The following is a 15,088-nucleotide window of genomic DNA, read 5'->3' as shown; positions in this document are numbered from 1 at the left end:
CCAGCACTCAGGAGGCAGAGGCAGGCAGATCTCTGTGAGTTCAAGGCCAGCCTGGTGTACATAGTGAGTTCCAGGACAGCTGGGGCTACAGAGAGACCCTGCTTCAAAAAGACCAAAAAAAAGGGGGCGGGGAGCAGGGTAGAGAGAGAGGAGGCTGAGAACATTTTTTGATGTACCTGAAAAAGATCTTGTATCTGATATTCATGAGAAATTTCAAACGTTCCTAATAGAAAAAGCACCCCAGTTTAAAACACTGGCAGGAGATTTACACAGATGTTCGCCATGGAAGATGTAGGTGGCAAAAGTACACAGGAGAAGATGCTCAGTACTGAGGCATCAGCCACCAAGGAAGGGAGATGCCATTGCAGGTCTGAAGACCTGCCAGTTCCAAGGCCAGCAAAGGACAGGAACCTCAGACTGGGTGCGGCAATACAGCATCTTGTAGGCACTTTGGCAAAGTCTGGTTGCATCCTGTTAGGTTATGCGTAAACATGGCATGCACCCCAGTGGTCCTTCTCCACCCAAAGAGGAAATTCATTCAAGAGCCTGTATCTTAGTGTTCACAGTGGTAGGAAAAACAAAAACAGCAACTGTGTAAAGTGAGACACTTTCAACGCACTGTTCCTGAACAGGCAAAAAAAACCCTAAGGTCAGAAAACAGGTCAGTGGTTGCCAGAGTCTGGGGCTGAGGGGCAGGCTTGGCAAGAGGGGGCATGTAAACATGTTTGGGCACCCAGACTCTTCTGTCTAGGTTGCTGGCATCTACATAACTAAGCATTTGCCTAAACCCAGAAAGGTGCCTAAAAAAGGTAAACTTGCCATAAGTTCCATCACCCTGACTTTAGGGGGAAGACACTCTCCCATGGAGTTCAAGCTATGCTTAGTGAGTGTCAGATGACATTAGTGCTTCTTTGGGTATAGGCAGTGGGCTTCAGCTCTTACAGATAATGCAGAGCCTATCACCTGCTCCCCCACCTGCAAGGATGGGGGAATGTTAAAGATAGGAACTAATGATAGCAATAGCAGATGAGAGGCCAGAGCACAGCATCTGTCCACTTTCCGTGGGGAGCACTAACTGCTGTGACTGAGTCTGAGCACACCTTTCCATGGCCTCTTCCCTCCTATGTCCTCCCATAAACCTTTTTCAATCTTGAGTCACACTCCTTGATGCCTCTTGAACTTTTCTTAAATCCCAAGGGGCCAGAAGTAAGACACAGTGCTCAAGAACCACAGACTCCATACAGTGCCTACCCTAGATGACGTCCCCAAACTACTGCTGCCCCAAGAGCCTCAAGGGATCTCCTCACCTACCTTTGTTTCAGAGCCCCAAACTCTGTGACCTGAAAGGAGCCACCTCATTGGTTTTCAAGCACTGTGCCTCTGGGAAGCTTCAGAGCTGTAATTGGTTTCTGTCTTAGAAGTCAAGAGGTGCAGAAATCTGGGTGTCGTAGTCAGGCGAGTCTTACACCACCCACATCCCTCACAGGGAGACACCTGGATGCTTGTTTGCCAAACATCATTTTTATTTGGCGCAGAGATAAATGGATCGAGAGTGAAGACGGGGACACCGCAAGGGGTGCTCTATTGGCCAGTCTCACCTGGTCCCTTGGTTGTGAGGGCCTGTTACTGCAGCCGCTCCGTGCCCATGCCTCTCCCAGTGCCCTCCCTGCCTCCTCTCATGAGCCTTCCTCTACTGTGTACCTGGTGGCTGTCGCCAGTGTTCCTCGGGATGGACACTTGGGACAGTTCCTTAGTTCCTCTCACAAGTGTAGCAGGTCTGAAGGAGAAGGCTCACTTCTGAGAACTGGGCAAGAGACAACTACCCCACCCCTGTGAGACAGTCCAGGACCACTCCACTGTTGACAGTGACTGCAAGTGCCAGACTGTCTGTCACCTTCCAGGCTTCCTCCCCAGACATTTCCTCTAGGCCTTACTGTCTCTGTTTTTGTTGTCTTTGGAACCTAGGGACTAAAGCCACCCCAGGACATGTACACACACACACACACCACTCCCCCCACATCCTGCATCTGGAGTGGCAGCTCAGGGCAGAGCCTCACTGAGCTGGAATTCCACCCCCTCTACCCCCTTCCTGCTCAAAGCACCTTTTAGACCTCTTCCTCTAAGCTACTCCCAGAGAAACTCGAGTTTCATTAAAGTGCCTCTCTCCCTGCACGGGCTTGGGTCTGTTGGAGGTGTCTTCTGACTATTGCTCTATATTATTGGCCATTTGTCATTTCCTTTCTAATCTCTGGATTGTCATGAAGTGAAACCAGTAGTTATGAACCCTCAGCCTGTCCCCTTGCTGCTGTGGAGCCCCTTCTAAACCAGTAACGTTCACAGGGCGGCACTGACAGCTTCTCCGTGCTTCCTGTCTGGGTGTCCTCCTTTTGACTGTTGTTGGGTTTTTTGGTTGGATGCGTGTTTTTGTGATTTTTTGAGAAGAAAAAGGAACACGGCACTAAAATGTCGTTAAATAAGCACAACTCTTGAGGGCTGGAGACATGGTGCCTATGGCCCTGGGTGCCAGTGCATCCCAGCAAGTGCAGAGCTGACCTGGAAGCTGCCCAGCGCGTCCTGTGTGTCTGGTCTGTCACCCTGTGTGTCTGGTCGTCTGTAACAGGGCTCTGTCACCCTGGCTGACCATGCCATCAGCAGGAGAAAGTAGGCTTATCTTCATTTAATTTCTTCAGTGTTTCAGGAGTTTAAAACAAACTCTTAGGGCTGGAGAGATGGCTCAGCAGTTAAGAATACTGACTGTTCTTGCAGAAAACCTGGATTCAAATCCCAGCACCGACATGGCAGTTAACAAATGTCCATGACTCCCGTCCCAGGGGATCCGACAGCCTCTTCTGACCTCTGTGGGCTTTGCACGACACGGGTGCACTTACCTACAAGCAGGCAATACAAACATATACATAAAAATAATAAATTGTTTTAATTAAAGAAAAAAAACTCTTAAATTCTCAGCAGAGCCAGTCAGATCTGCCTATGTAAGTAGGAGAAAAGAGATGTCCTGTGTTCACAAGCAGGTGTAGTTGTCAAAGCCAGCACTGCTACTGCCCAGCTGGGGGCCCTTGGGGGTCTGAGCCTGGGTGGAGAGCACCTACAGGCCATTCTCCCTACCAACGGACTTCATAAAGCCAGGGCCCAGACTAGAGAACCCAAACCACCAATATCAAAAAAGTAACTTTGCTTTTTGACCCAGGGTATCACTAGCCCAGGCTGGCCTGTAACATACTAGGTAGACCACACTGCCCTCAAATCTATGGCACTCCTCCTGCCTCAGCCTCCTGAGACACACTGGGATCACACCCAGCTCAGAAGTGACCATCTTCTTAGTGTTGAGCCTAATCTAGTGTTTTCTATCCTTGAAGATCCCTGAAGAGCATGATCTGGAGAGTCAGATCCGCAAGGAGCGGGAGTGGCGGTTCCTACGGAACACACGTGTCAGGAAGCAGGCACAGCAGGTTATCCAGAAGGGTAAGGGCACAGTGCCCCACAGGAGCAGGCCATCTGCCAGGCACATTGGACCTGTCTGATTCCCTCTAGAGCACTGTGGGTTCTAGAAAGAAGAGTCCGAGGATGGACAGTGTCTGCAGAGCAGCCTGCCAGGCTGTGTACAGTGCAGTCTGCCTTGAGGTTGCCAGCCCTCAGTGCTGCCACTCCAGAGCCCCTGTACAGTGTGTACACAGACAAGGGGAAGGAGCCCAGCTTAGATTTGCCAAGGGTGGGCTGGCTACCAGCACTGAGCCCACCACTCCCCCTAGGAACATTTAAGGACCCCAGGTTCTCCTGGCCAGACCAGAAGCAGGTATATCAGGCCAGGAGGCTTTCCTCCGTCCACCCTAGAGCTGTGCTCACTGGCTAAGGAGGCCTGTGATTCCCAAAGCACCCTCTGGGTACCCAGAGGTCCATGTAGGTATCTGAGGCTGTGGCAGGAGGTGCCGTCTTCCTTCCTTGCACTGCAGTAAAGGTAAAGGCATAGACCCCACAGCTGGGGATGCACCCCAGAGACACCTCAGGCTAGAAGCCACCCCCATCAGTTTGTGCTTTCAGCCTCTCGGATGTAATGTCAGTATGCTGTAGACACAAGCCTGGCTCATTACCATGTCTCTTTCAGGCATTACCAGACTGGACGATCAGATATTTCTGAATAGGAACCCTGGCGTCCCCTCTGTGGTCAAATTCCACCCCTTTACACCATGTATCGCGGTGGCCGACAAGGACAGCATCTGGTAGGCGCGACGTCCTGGGACCTTCCTCCCCTGGTGCCTTTCACGAGCCCTCCTCCTCTGTCGTGCCTCCTCTACTCAGACTCCCTTCTCACCTCTCATTGCCGGCACGTCCCAGCCTGGCCCTCACATGGGCTGCATTACTGAAGCATGGACCAGGGTGAAGAGTTTGCCCCTTACCTGCCATGCAGGATCAAATGGGTGACAGTTGAGTTTAGTGTACGCGAGGCTCCGTCCAGGGGTAATGGAGAGACGACTGGGGGAGGCACACAGTTTATAAAATGCCTGTAGTTCTTCCCTGCTTTGATTCCTCTTTTTCTCCAAAATTGTGGTAAATTATAGATAATGTAAAACTGCCATCATAACCGCTTACAATCAGAGACATGCTGTGTAACCAGCCCCACCACTACTTCCAGAGTGTTCTCATCTTCCTACAGCAGAACTCTACACAGTGAACCTAGTCCATCTATGCCGCAGAGACTTCATTCTCCTTCTGTCTCTGAATGTAACTCCTCTAAGGACATCTTAGGAGTAGAACCTTTTGTGACTGGCTTCTTTCACTGAGCTTAATGTCCTCAAGGTTCACCCACATTGTAGCTTATGTCAGAATTTCTTCCTTTTCAGGGCCAAGTAATATTCTTTTGTAAGGGCCTACTATATCCTGTTCAGCTGTCCAGGGCACTTCTCCTTCTGTCTCTGAATGTAACTCCTCTAAGGACATCTTAGGAGTAGAACCTTTTGTGACTGGCTTCTTTCACTGAGCTTAATGTCCTCAAGGTTCACCCACATTGTAGCTTATGTCAGAATTTCTTCCTTTTCAGGGCCAAGTAATATTCTTTTGTAAGGGCCTACTATATCCTGTTCAGCTGTCCAGGGCACTTGGGTTGTTTCTGCCTTTTGGCTGTTGTTAACATGGGTGTGTGAGGTGACTCTGGGACCCTTACTTTCAGTGTTTGGGGGAATCTCCCGCAGGCAGAACTGCTGGGCTATAGTCTTCTTCCTCGTACCAGCAGTTCACAGGGCTCCAGGTTGTCCATATGCATGTCCACACCCACCAGCTTCTGCTCTGGTTGTAGCCATCACATGGCCACGAGGCAGTATCCCGCTGGATTTTGCATTTCCCTAATGAGTATCTTACTGTAATCGCTCTTATTCCTTCAAGTTTTTGGGACTGGGAGAAAGGAGAGAAGCTGGACTATTTCCACAACGGCAACCCTCGGTATACCAGGGTCACTGCCATGGAGTATCTGAATGGCCAGGACTGTTCCCTGCTGCTGACGGCCACAGGTGAGTATCCTGGGTGCAGAACACCTTCTGGCCTATGTGGCCCTAGGGTTCAGAGAACATGTTCACACCATGTGTCTTCTGTAGAAACACTGCTCGGGGTCCCATCGTTTAGAAATGGGGAGGTTTGCAAAGGAATGACCTGGGCACAGAGGCAGGAGTCCAGAGGGGACAGTGTCAGTCAGGGCTCGAGTTCCCAGTTCTCCCATGACCTGGAAGGGTCTGTCCCCCTAACTGTCACGGGGGATGCGAATGGCCCCCCAGATGACACATGAGAATAAAGGGGACACTCTATGCCACGAGGTCCACCAGGCCCACATGCCCATGATGGTCCCAGGCTGTGTCTGGGCCTTCTTTGCAGGCCAACTTCCTTGTTTCTGAAGGGTAGGTGGGAAGGAGTGTTTGAGAGCCCCTTCAGTGCCCTTCTCTCCCTCCCTCATCTCCACTTGCCTGTGCTCTCTGTTCTCTTACAGGCTTTCTTTTGTTTTGGGGCAGTTTGGTTGGTGGGGGGGAGGGGGGCAGTCTGAAATGTCTTAATATCATGCTCTATTTTGAACAATAGTTTTCCAAGTCACTTACCCTAGTTTGGTTGCTTTTTTGTAATTGTTTTGTGTTGTGTCCCTTTATCTGAGACAAGGTCCCTATAGCCCAGGCCTCACTCACTACATAGCCAAGGATGGTCTTGAACACCTGACTCTTATGCCTCCATTGCCCAAGTTCTGGGATTACAGATGCGTGTCACCACACCCTGTTTCCCGTGCTGTGAACTGAACCCAGATCCCGATGCACGCAGTGGGAGCAGTCCGCCAGCTGAGCTGCACCACTTCCCCCATCGTCCTAGCACTTTAAAACCTGATTCCTAGCTCAGACTGCAGCTCGGTGGTGGAATGCTTGCCTGGCATCACAACACTTAGGTTTCATCCCCAGCACCACAAAAATTACAAAAATAAAGTAAAAATAAAAACAAAAACACCTGTGGCAGCACTGAAGGCCTTCCTTTTGGCTGTTGTTAACATGGGTGTGTGAGGTGACTCTCAGATCCTTTTGGCAGTTGTTAACATGGGTGTGTGAGGTGACTCTCAGATCCTTTTGGCTGTTGTTAACATGGGTGTGTGAGGTGACTCTCAGATCCTTTTGGCTGTTGTTAACATGGGTGTGTGAGGTGACTCTGGGACCCTTACTTTCAGTGTTTGGGGGAATCTCCCGCAGGCAGAACTGCTGGGCTATAGTCTTCTTCCTCGTACCAGCAGTTCACAGGGCTCCAGGTTGTCCATATGCATGTCCACACCCACCAGCTTCTGCTCTGGTTGTAGCCATCACATGGCCACGAGGCAGTATCCCGCTGGATTTTGCATTTCCCTAATGAGTATCTTACTGTAATCGCTCTTATTCCTTCAAGTTTTTGGGACTGGGAGAAAGGAGAGAAGCTGGACTATTTCCACAACGGCAACCCTCGGTATACCAGGGTCACTGCCATGGAGTATCTGAATGGCCAGGACTGTTCCCTGCTGCTGACGGCCACAGGTGAGTATCCTGGGTGCAGAACACCTTCTGGCCTATGTGGCCCTAGGGTTCAGAGAACATGTTCACACCATGTGTCTTCTGTAGAAACACTGCTCGGGGTCCCATCGTTTAGAAATGGGGAGGTTTGCAAAGGAATGACCTGGGCACAGAGGCAGGAGTCCAGAGGGGACAGTGTCAGTCAGGGCTCGAGTTCCCAGTTCTCCCATGACCTGGAAGGGTCTGTCCCCCTAACTGTCACGGGGGATGCGAATGGCCCCCCAGATGACACATGAGAATAAAGGGGACACTCTATGCCACGAGGTCCACCAGGCCCACATGCCCATGATGGTCCCAGGCTGTGTCTGGGCCTTCTTTGCAGGCCAACTTCCTTGTTTCTGAAGGGTAGGTGGGAAGGAGTGTTTGAGAGCCCCTTCAGTGCCCTTCTCTCCCTCCCTCATCTCCACTTGCCTGTGCTCTCTGTTCTCTTACAGGCTTTCTTTTGTTTTGGGGCAGTTTGGTTGGTGGGGGGGAGGGGGGCAGTCTGAAATGTCTTAATATCATGCTCTATTTTGAACAATAGTTTTCCAAGTCACTTACCCTAGTTTGGTTGCTTTTTTGTAATTGTTTTGTGTTGTGTCCCTTTATCTGAGACAAGGTCCCTATAGCCCAGGCCTCACTCACTACATAGCCAAGGATGGTCTTGAACACCTGACTCTTATGCCTCCATTGCCCAAGTTCTGGGATTACAGATGCGTGTCACCACACCCTGTTTCCCGTGCTGTGAACTGAACCCAGATCCCGATGCACGCAGTGGGAGCAGTCCGCCAGCTGAGCTGCACCACTTCCCCCATCGTCCTAGCACTTTAAAACCTGATTCCTAGCTCAGACTGCAGCTCAGTGGTGGAATGCTTGCCTGGCATCACAACACTTAGGTTTCATCCCCAGCACCACAAAAATTACAAAAATAAAGTAAAAATAAAAACAAAAACACCTGTGGCAGCACTGAAGGCCTTCTGAAGTCTGTTGGGTAGAAAGGTGGCACAGGGCTAAGGGGGAGGTGTCCTGAGCCCACCATCCCAGGCCTCTCCTTCCTACCCCCAGCCTGGGCCTGGACTTCGTGTCTAAGCCACTGAGGGCACCAGTTATTCCTCACAAAGTACCCGTCTCCTTCTCAAAATGTGTGTCACAGTGAGAACGTTTGCCCCGAGAAGCCGCTGCCTAGCACTGCCACCTCAGGACCAAAGCCAGTCCCTCAAGCCCAGGGCACCAGGACTGGCCAGGAATGACCTGTGCACAATGAGTTAGGGACCACAAGGCACAGCCAAGGCTAGAAAAGAGGTCAGACCATGAGTCTTGAGGCACCCAAGCGGAGGGCGAGGGAGAAGTGGAGATGTGAGGGAGGGAGAGAAGAGGGGAAGGGGGGGCATCGAACGGGCTGGGGTCCTTTGGAGTCCGTTCTCAAGGGAGACACCACCGAAGGACCCAACTCCAGAGGGCCTCATTCTAACCTCTAAAAAGCAAGGTGGAGGGGGTCTTGCCATTTCAGGCTTAAGAGCCCATCTGCTCTGTTCTCTCTAGCTTTGCTTAGACTGATGTGTGTATAGAGCACCAAGGGGGGGCCATGGGCAAGGGGGAGGCCCCAGAGTGCTTTCCTCAGGGGAACTAAGTGCATGTCATAGAGAGGCTAGACCCACAAGAGGAGAGGAATGGGCAAGGTGAGCTCCAGCTCTGACCCACCTCCTCTGCCCTGAGGAGGGAGCTTGGTGCTGCCTGCTCTGGACAGGAGGAGCCACCCGATGGTCAGGCTGGCTGATGTGGAGCCTGTGTAGCTGCCATTTCTGGGAGAGAGCACTGGTCGAGTCTCCCTCTGCTGCTAGCACCCCAGGGTTGCTCAGGTCAGAACAGCAGAAATGAGCATCCAGAACACTGCAGCTACATCTCAGAGGTAGGGGTGGGGCCCGACTTCCAGGGCAAGGGTCTGGCCCAGGGCATGGGGTCACATCACCTTTCTCCCTCCCCAGATGATGGTGCCATCAGGGTCTGGAAGAATTTTGCTGATTTGGAGAAGAACCCAGAGATGGTGACTGCATGGCAGGGGCTCTCAGACATGCTGCCAACAACCCGAGGTGGGTGTGGGTGCCCTAGAATAAGGCAGTCTTGAACTGTGGGAGATGTTCTGTGGCCTCCAGGCCAGCCCCCACAGGTCACCCATTCACTTCAGAGTCCCCAGAATCACCCAGTGAACTCCCCCAGCAGCCTCAAGATCAGGTCAACCTCAGGGATCCCCGTGATCTGCCATGTCTCAGGTGTGGCCAAGTTGTCAGTGCTGTGGGTGGGCCTGCCCTCATTATGAAGCCAAGTGTGGCTTGGGAAGGTGTTGCTGCTGACTTGAGCATGAGCTGCTGACATCATGTCTACCTCATGCCAATTGAATGCTCTCCCGGGACCACTAAAGGGTGATATCCATCTGGGTGGAGGTTTGCCTGTACTATTGGGACCTGGACCTCCAGAACTTTGGGAAGGAAAACTTGTGCAGTCCGTGGTGACTCCTGGAAGAAGCTTCAGCTGACTAAGATGAGGAAAAGTGAAAGCCAGAGTTCCCACACAGTATCAAGAACTGCTCCCTGTGGCCGTCCCTCAGTCATACTGTAAGGTACTGTCATGTGGACATGTGCCTCCTGCAGTACTGAGGAACCAGATCCTACCCCCATGCATTCAGCCTCTGACCATGCCCCTGGGATGTAGGGCCTGCTTTATAGATGCACTGTTGGTGGCACATGCCCACCGTGACAGACAACTCAGAATTCCTACATGCTATACCCAGCTGAGTCAGGTTGCCCACTGGCCAGCCAGCCAGCTTTAGATTCCTCACCCTCACACAGCCCTTGAGCACTCCCCGCTCCCTAGTTCCACATGGCCTCCGACCGAAGGGTAGGTGTGGTCCTCCACCAGGGACCACCAGGAGAAACCAGCCATATCTAAGGGAAAGGACCTTTCTCGGGGACAGGCTATGGGCAGGCTGATGGCACACGTCTACATCTTAGGACACCAGTGGTGGCTGTTTGGATTTACCAACCCCAGGTAACCCTGGGGTTCTTTCTTTACTATGGTAGTCATGTGTAGAAAACATTCCTTGGAAGTGAACAGTGACTGAAGGGCAGAGCCCAGGCTTCTTGTGAGGTCTCAGGTGAGAGGAGCCATCAGGAGGGCTGAAAAGCCCGGGGCTCCAGGAGTAGACCATCAGGCAGGAGGTGGAACCAGGAAAACCCACAGGCTAGCCCCGTCCTGGGCAAGAAGCCGTCTTGTGAGGGGTTTGTTGTGCTCCTTGCTTTCCCCAGCAGTCACCAGATGCTGCCTCATAGATCCACCAACGGTACATCTATAAAGCAGGCCCCACATCCCTGGGGCATGGTCAGAGGCTGAATGCATGGGGGTAGGGAGGTCTGCCAGGTTCCCTCCAGGCCGTTGGCACAGACTTCAGCCCACCTCGTGCCCAAGCAGGTGACCCCAGAGCCAGCACTGTAAAGCGCCCCCCCGTAACGTAGACACACCACTCTGTCCTTTCTCATTTTCCTTTCTTACCCTTGTCTACGTCTTTTTTGTGATGTGGTTTACAAAGTCAGAGAACAGCTAGAGCGTCTGTGAGTTTAGAGGTAGAACATTTAAATGAGTCAGCCAGATCTGCTCATGTGGAGCTAAAAGAAAATGACCAGAAAACAGATTCTACTTTGCAGTTAAGTGTTTTGGCATGTAGAAGGCATGTTTTACTGCTTAGGGACACCTGCCACGTAGAAATGACTCAGGCACCAGGAAGATGCCCTCAGCCCAGGGACCAGCTCCTCTGGGGACACTGGAGACTAAGTGATGCTTCCACTGTGTAGAAATTGAACTTTTGGAGTTTAGGTATCGCTCACTAGAGCACTTGCCGGGCATGTGCCAGACCCTAGGTTCCATCCACAGCGTGGGGGGTGAGGATCTTATTTTAAATAGAAGCTATGTTTTATACAGGTATAAGTCACTCCCTGACCGGTGACTTACAGGAAAAGAAAGGGCATGCTTTTCTCAAACTTCGGGCTTAAGTAATCCTCCTGGCTCAGCTCTTCTGTAGCTGGGATGACAGGCATGTGCTGTTGTGCCCGGCAAGGCAGCCTCGTTTCACTGTGCCTGTCTGCCCTTCGACCCCACCTTGGTAGCCAGGCCTTGCCCTCCTCACAACCAAATGCTGGAGGGTGTAGGTGGCCCATAGCCTGTACAGAATCCCTGCTTTTCCTGAGTGAACCACGGTCCTGGTTTTCTGACTTGGCCAAAGGAAGGACTCATCTTCATGCCCTGGAGGCCCCCGGAAGGTGACCCAGACCTGATATTTGTGCCTCAGTATTGCAAAAGATGCACACGGTGGACAGAGGTTCTGAGATCTACCGTTCTGTAGTTCATACCATTCTGTAGTTCAGTGCCTTGTGGGAATGGAACGTAGCAGGGTTCTAGGAAAGGTCAGAACTCCATTCTCAGAACTGTTGCACCAACCTGGACTCAGGATCTGCTGGGAAGCCCAACCCAAGCTTACATGTGGGTGGAGACCCCAGCCTGAGCTCCTTGGAGCTGCTGGCTTCATGATTGGCCAGGATGCCCCCAGCCTGCTTGGAGCCCACAGGTAAAAACAGCAACCCACTGTATCTCCCTAGGAGCTGGAATGGTGGTGGACTGGGAGCAAGAAACTGGCCTCCTCATGAGCTCAGGAGACGTGCGGATCATCCGGATCTGGGACACAGACCGTGAGACGAAGGTGCAGGTAACTACTCTGGGCTCCTGTGTAGGAACCCATGCTACATCGTCCCAGACTCTCCACTCCCACTCCACAAACAACTAGATCCCATCCTCCTCACAGAGAACCAAGACCTATGGCCTGCAGGCAAGTGCAGTTGGTGACTGCCTCCTAGTGGTCTGTGGGGAGGCAGATGGGAGGGTGGCACCTTCTCACCAGGCAAGAAGGTAATTACCTCTGGGTGCACATTAATCGTGGCACTCTGACCCTACACTGCAGCATAATTAAGCCTGTGCTAATCCAAATTATTTTCAAGCCTGTTTTCTCTGTGAAAATTAGTGAATATCAGTAATCAGCAGGGTGAAATATTTTAAATTAGAATGGCTAATTATTTGACTGTGTTCCTCCCCTGTGGTGCTGAGAACAAGGCTCAAGGCCTCATGCATGCTACGCACGTGCTCTACTACTGAGATACTTCCTAGACCCTTAGATCCTCTTTCATTTTCAGCACTGTTTGTTTATTTTATTTTATTTTATTCAGTTTTAACACAATACATTAGTTTTGCCTAAGATACCTAGGCTGTCTTGCCAGAGCCCAGCTGCCCCTACCTCCTTTGGGTCCAAGGCAAATTACACACAGTGTAGGGGCAGCACCTGAGGAGCTGAGGGACATCTGTCCTGGATGCCCAGAGAGGTGCAGAACAGAGACTGGCCACAGCATTCTCCAACCTGCTCTGCTGAAGTGGAGACATAGGCTGCCTGTGGTCAGCTCTGCAGTGCTGAAGGCCTGCGACATGCAGGAGGAGTGACGAGAGCTGACAGGGTGTGAGGCCCGCTCCCCCGCATGTGTTAGAGCCTTCCGTGGTGACAGCACTTCTGCCCAGGAGGGGCTGCATCATGAGGTCATGCCCTCCGAGATCACCATGGGTGGTCTCTCCTCACTTTCCTTACGTCCTGTGATGCCCTCAAACAGCTCCAGTTATGCTGTCCTTCAGGGGTCCCTGTACTGTGGGCAACAGAGCCTGAAGGGGCTTGCTGCTCTAAGGGCACTGTGTGGAACCCTGGCTCAGGAGCCCATCTCCCTGTGGGGTAACAGCTCCTCAGAGCAGCACTGCTGACCTGCTGGCCGTCTCCAGGTCCTGAGCCAAGTCTGTTCAGTTGCTGCACCTCTGTCCCTCACTGCTGGCATGGGGGAGGGAGATGGCTTAAAGGCCCTACCATTACCTCCCGCAGTTGCTGTTCTGTTCCTGAATTCTCTCAAGCTTGCCCCATCTGATTGGAAGCTTTTTTCCCCCCTCTGAGGCCCAATTCCTCTCCAGCTCCCTCCTGCCACCATCCATCACTTCCCCTGTCCTTCTGCAACATTTATGGCCCCCACAGGGGAGCAGGGGGGCAGCCCTTCAGCTCTTCCCTTGACTAATTAGGGATCTGAAGAGGGAGTTAATGAGGCTTCCTCCCTGCCAAAATGTGCTTCATCTTTTCTTTTCAGGAAAAAGGAGATGTTGTTGGAAAGTTTAATTGGCACTGAGAGACTCGTGTCCCCAGAGGTGCCTGCAGGCTGTGCCCAGGCACAAGCCTCTAGGCCCAGGCGCAGAGCAGGCACTCAATCAGCCTTGGGCCACAAGAGCCCTGTGCTATCCTTGGCCCAGCTCTTCAGCTGTGCTGGCCTTGCAGTCTGGGAAGGAAGTAGACATGTCCACAGTAGGCACTGCAGCCAGACCCCTCCTCACTGCACTCTTTCTGGGCCTAGGACATCCCCACGGGCGCTGACAGCTGTGTGACGAGTCTGTCCTGTGATTCCCACCGCTCACTCATTGTGGCTGGCCTGGGCGACGGCTCCATTCGTGTCTATGACCGGAGGATGGCGCTTAGTGAATGGTAACTCCACACCTACCTCTCCAGTGCTGTTGAGGCTCTTTCCAGGAGGCTGCGGTCACCTCCCTGCCAGTGAAGAGTCCAGGTTGCTGTGAGAGAGAAGTGTGTCCTTGGTCTCACAGTGAGCACTGAGACCATCTGGAGAGGACTCCAAGCACACTCGGTACAGGCTCATCCCCGCAGCACATGGAGAACAGGCCGTAGCCGGGCCTAGTGGCCTGGGACATGCTCATGGGGCAGACTTCCTGGAAAGGTGTCTGCATCTCCACTTGGTGTCTCACACATCAGCAGTGCTACCACCTGCCACCTCCTGGGTCACGTGTGTGGTATTCTGGGAGACTGGAACACATGTGAGCACAGCCTAGTGCTGAGCAAGCATGAGTTGTCACTGCCGTAGGCCTTGCTGCTCGGCAGAGGGGCTACCAAGCAGGCTGGTGGGCAGATGTCATTATCTCCCTTGAAGGAAGGGACTGAGCCGAGGCCCAGGGCCACCAATGACCTAGATCTGTGCAGCCCCAAAGTCCTGCTCCTGGGACAGTGTATCTCTTAAATACCCGCTGTGTCCTGGAAGGCAGACCAGCCACATGCAGCGACCACCACAGGCTGTAGGAGCCTCAATGGATAGGGGCAGTGGGACAGGATCCAGCTAGAGTATCAGCTTAGGCAGTGGGACACACCAGGTCCCGAGAACAGAACAGGACTGTGGACCTGAGGCTTGGGTGGTGGGCGATTGCATACCCCAAGCCGCCCTCTGCCAGAGAATAGCTTTGGTCATGTGTCACTACCAGAATGGTAGAGACCCACCCTCCAAAATCAGCCATGATCGGACACCCCTGCTGGTGGGCACAGTCTCTTCTGAGCTGACGAAAACTCTGAAACACGAACAGTGCACTGGGGACTGCGCAGACCTGGAATCTGTGCTGAGCTCCACCAGATTGCGTTTGTGTTTTCATGGGGCTGGGTGCAGAGGGGCTTTTTGTTTGATTGTTGAGACAGGACCTCACATAATAGGCTGGCCAGTCTCATTGTATAGCCCAGATGGCTTCAAAGTCACAACAGTCTTCCTGCCTCAGCCTCCCGGTGCTGAGATTTCTGGCATGAACCACCCCTGCTACAGGGCTGGTGGTGCGGCTCTTGCCCAGTGGAAAGGATAGGACCCTTTCTTCCCCTGGACCTGTGGCCAGTCAAGGCCGTACCTACCTTTCCCTTCCACGGCCCTGGGCATGCGTCTTAATCCTCTGTCCATCCCCTCGTATCAGTCACATGTCCTACCCTCTCTGATGAAGCCTATACAAGCTGACCCAACAGAAACAGCAGGCCTTCCCACTAAGCTGCTCCAAGTGGATGGTGTCCTTTAGGGCAGAGACCAGTAGCCCCCCACCCCTCACCTAAGATCTGGCACCTAGACTCCAAGGCCAGACGGCAGCGGGGG

General features: G+C 52.6%; 1 protein-coding gene across 3 annotated transcripts in view; it reads left to right on the top strand.

Annotated features, from left to right (window-relative positions):
* The window catches only part of Rptor (regulatory associated protein of MTOR complex 1), a 356,907-nt gene that overhangs the window by 337,115 nt on the left and 4,704 nt on the right, over positions 1-15,088 (top strand). For all 3 annotated transcript variants that reach the window (XM_008828814.2, XM_017797024.2, XM_017797022.1), the window contains 6 exons: positions 3,375-3,480; positions 4,121-4,235; positions 5,395-5,519; positions 9,041-9,145; positions 11,702-11,808; positions 13,532-13,659. In XM_008828814.2, coding sequence (XP_008827036.1) covers positions 3,375-3,480; positions 4,121-4,235; positions 5,395-5,519; positions 9,041-9,145; positions 11,702-11,808; positions 13,532-13,659 — 686 coding nt within the window. The remainder of the gene's footprint in view (positions 1-3,374; positions 3,481-4,120; positions 4,236-5,394; positions 5,520-9,040; positions 9,146-11,701; positions 11,809-13,531; positions 13,660-15,088) is intronic.

Source organism: Nannospalax galili, unplaced genomic scaffold (assembly GCF_000622305.1).
Source record: "Nannospalax galili isolate Female #2095 unplaced genomic scaffold, S.galili_v1.0 scaffold1250, whole genome shotgun sequence".
NCBI lineage: Eukaryota > Metazoa > Chordata > Mammalia > Rodentia > Spalacidae > Nannospalax > Nannospalax galili.
Note: the sequence above shows the minus strand (reverse complement) of the source record. Positions and strands in the feature narration are given on the sequence as shown.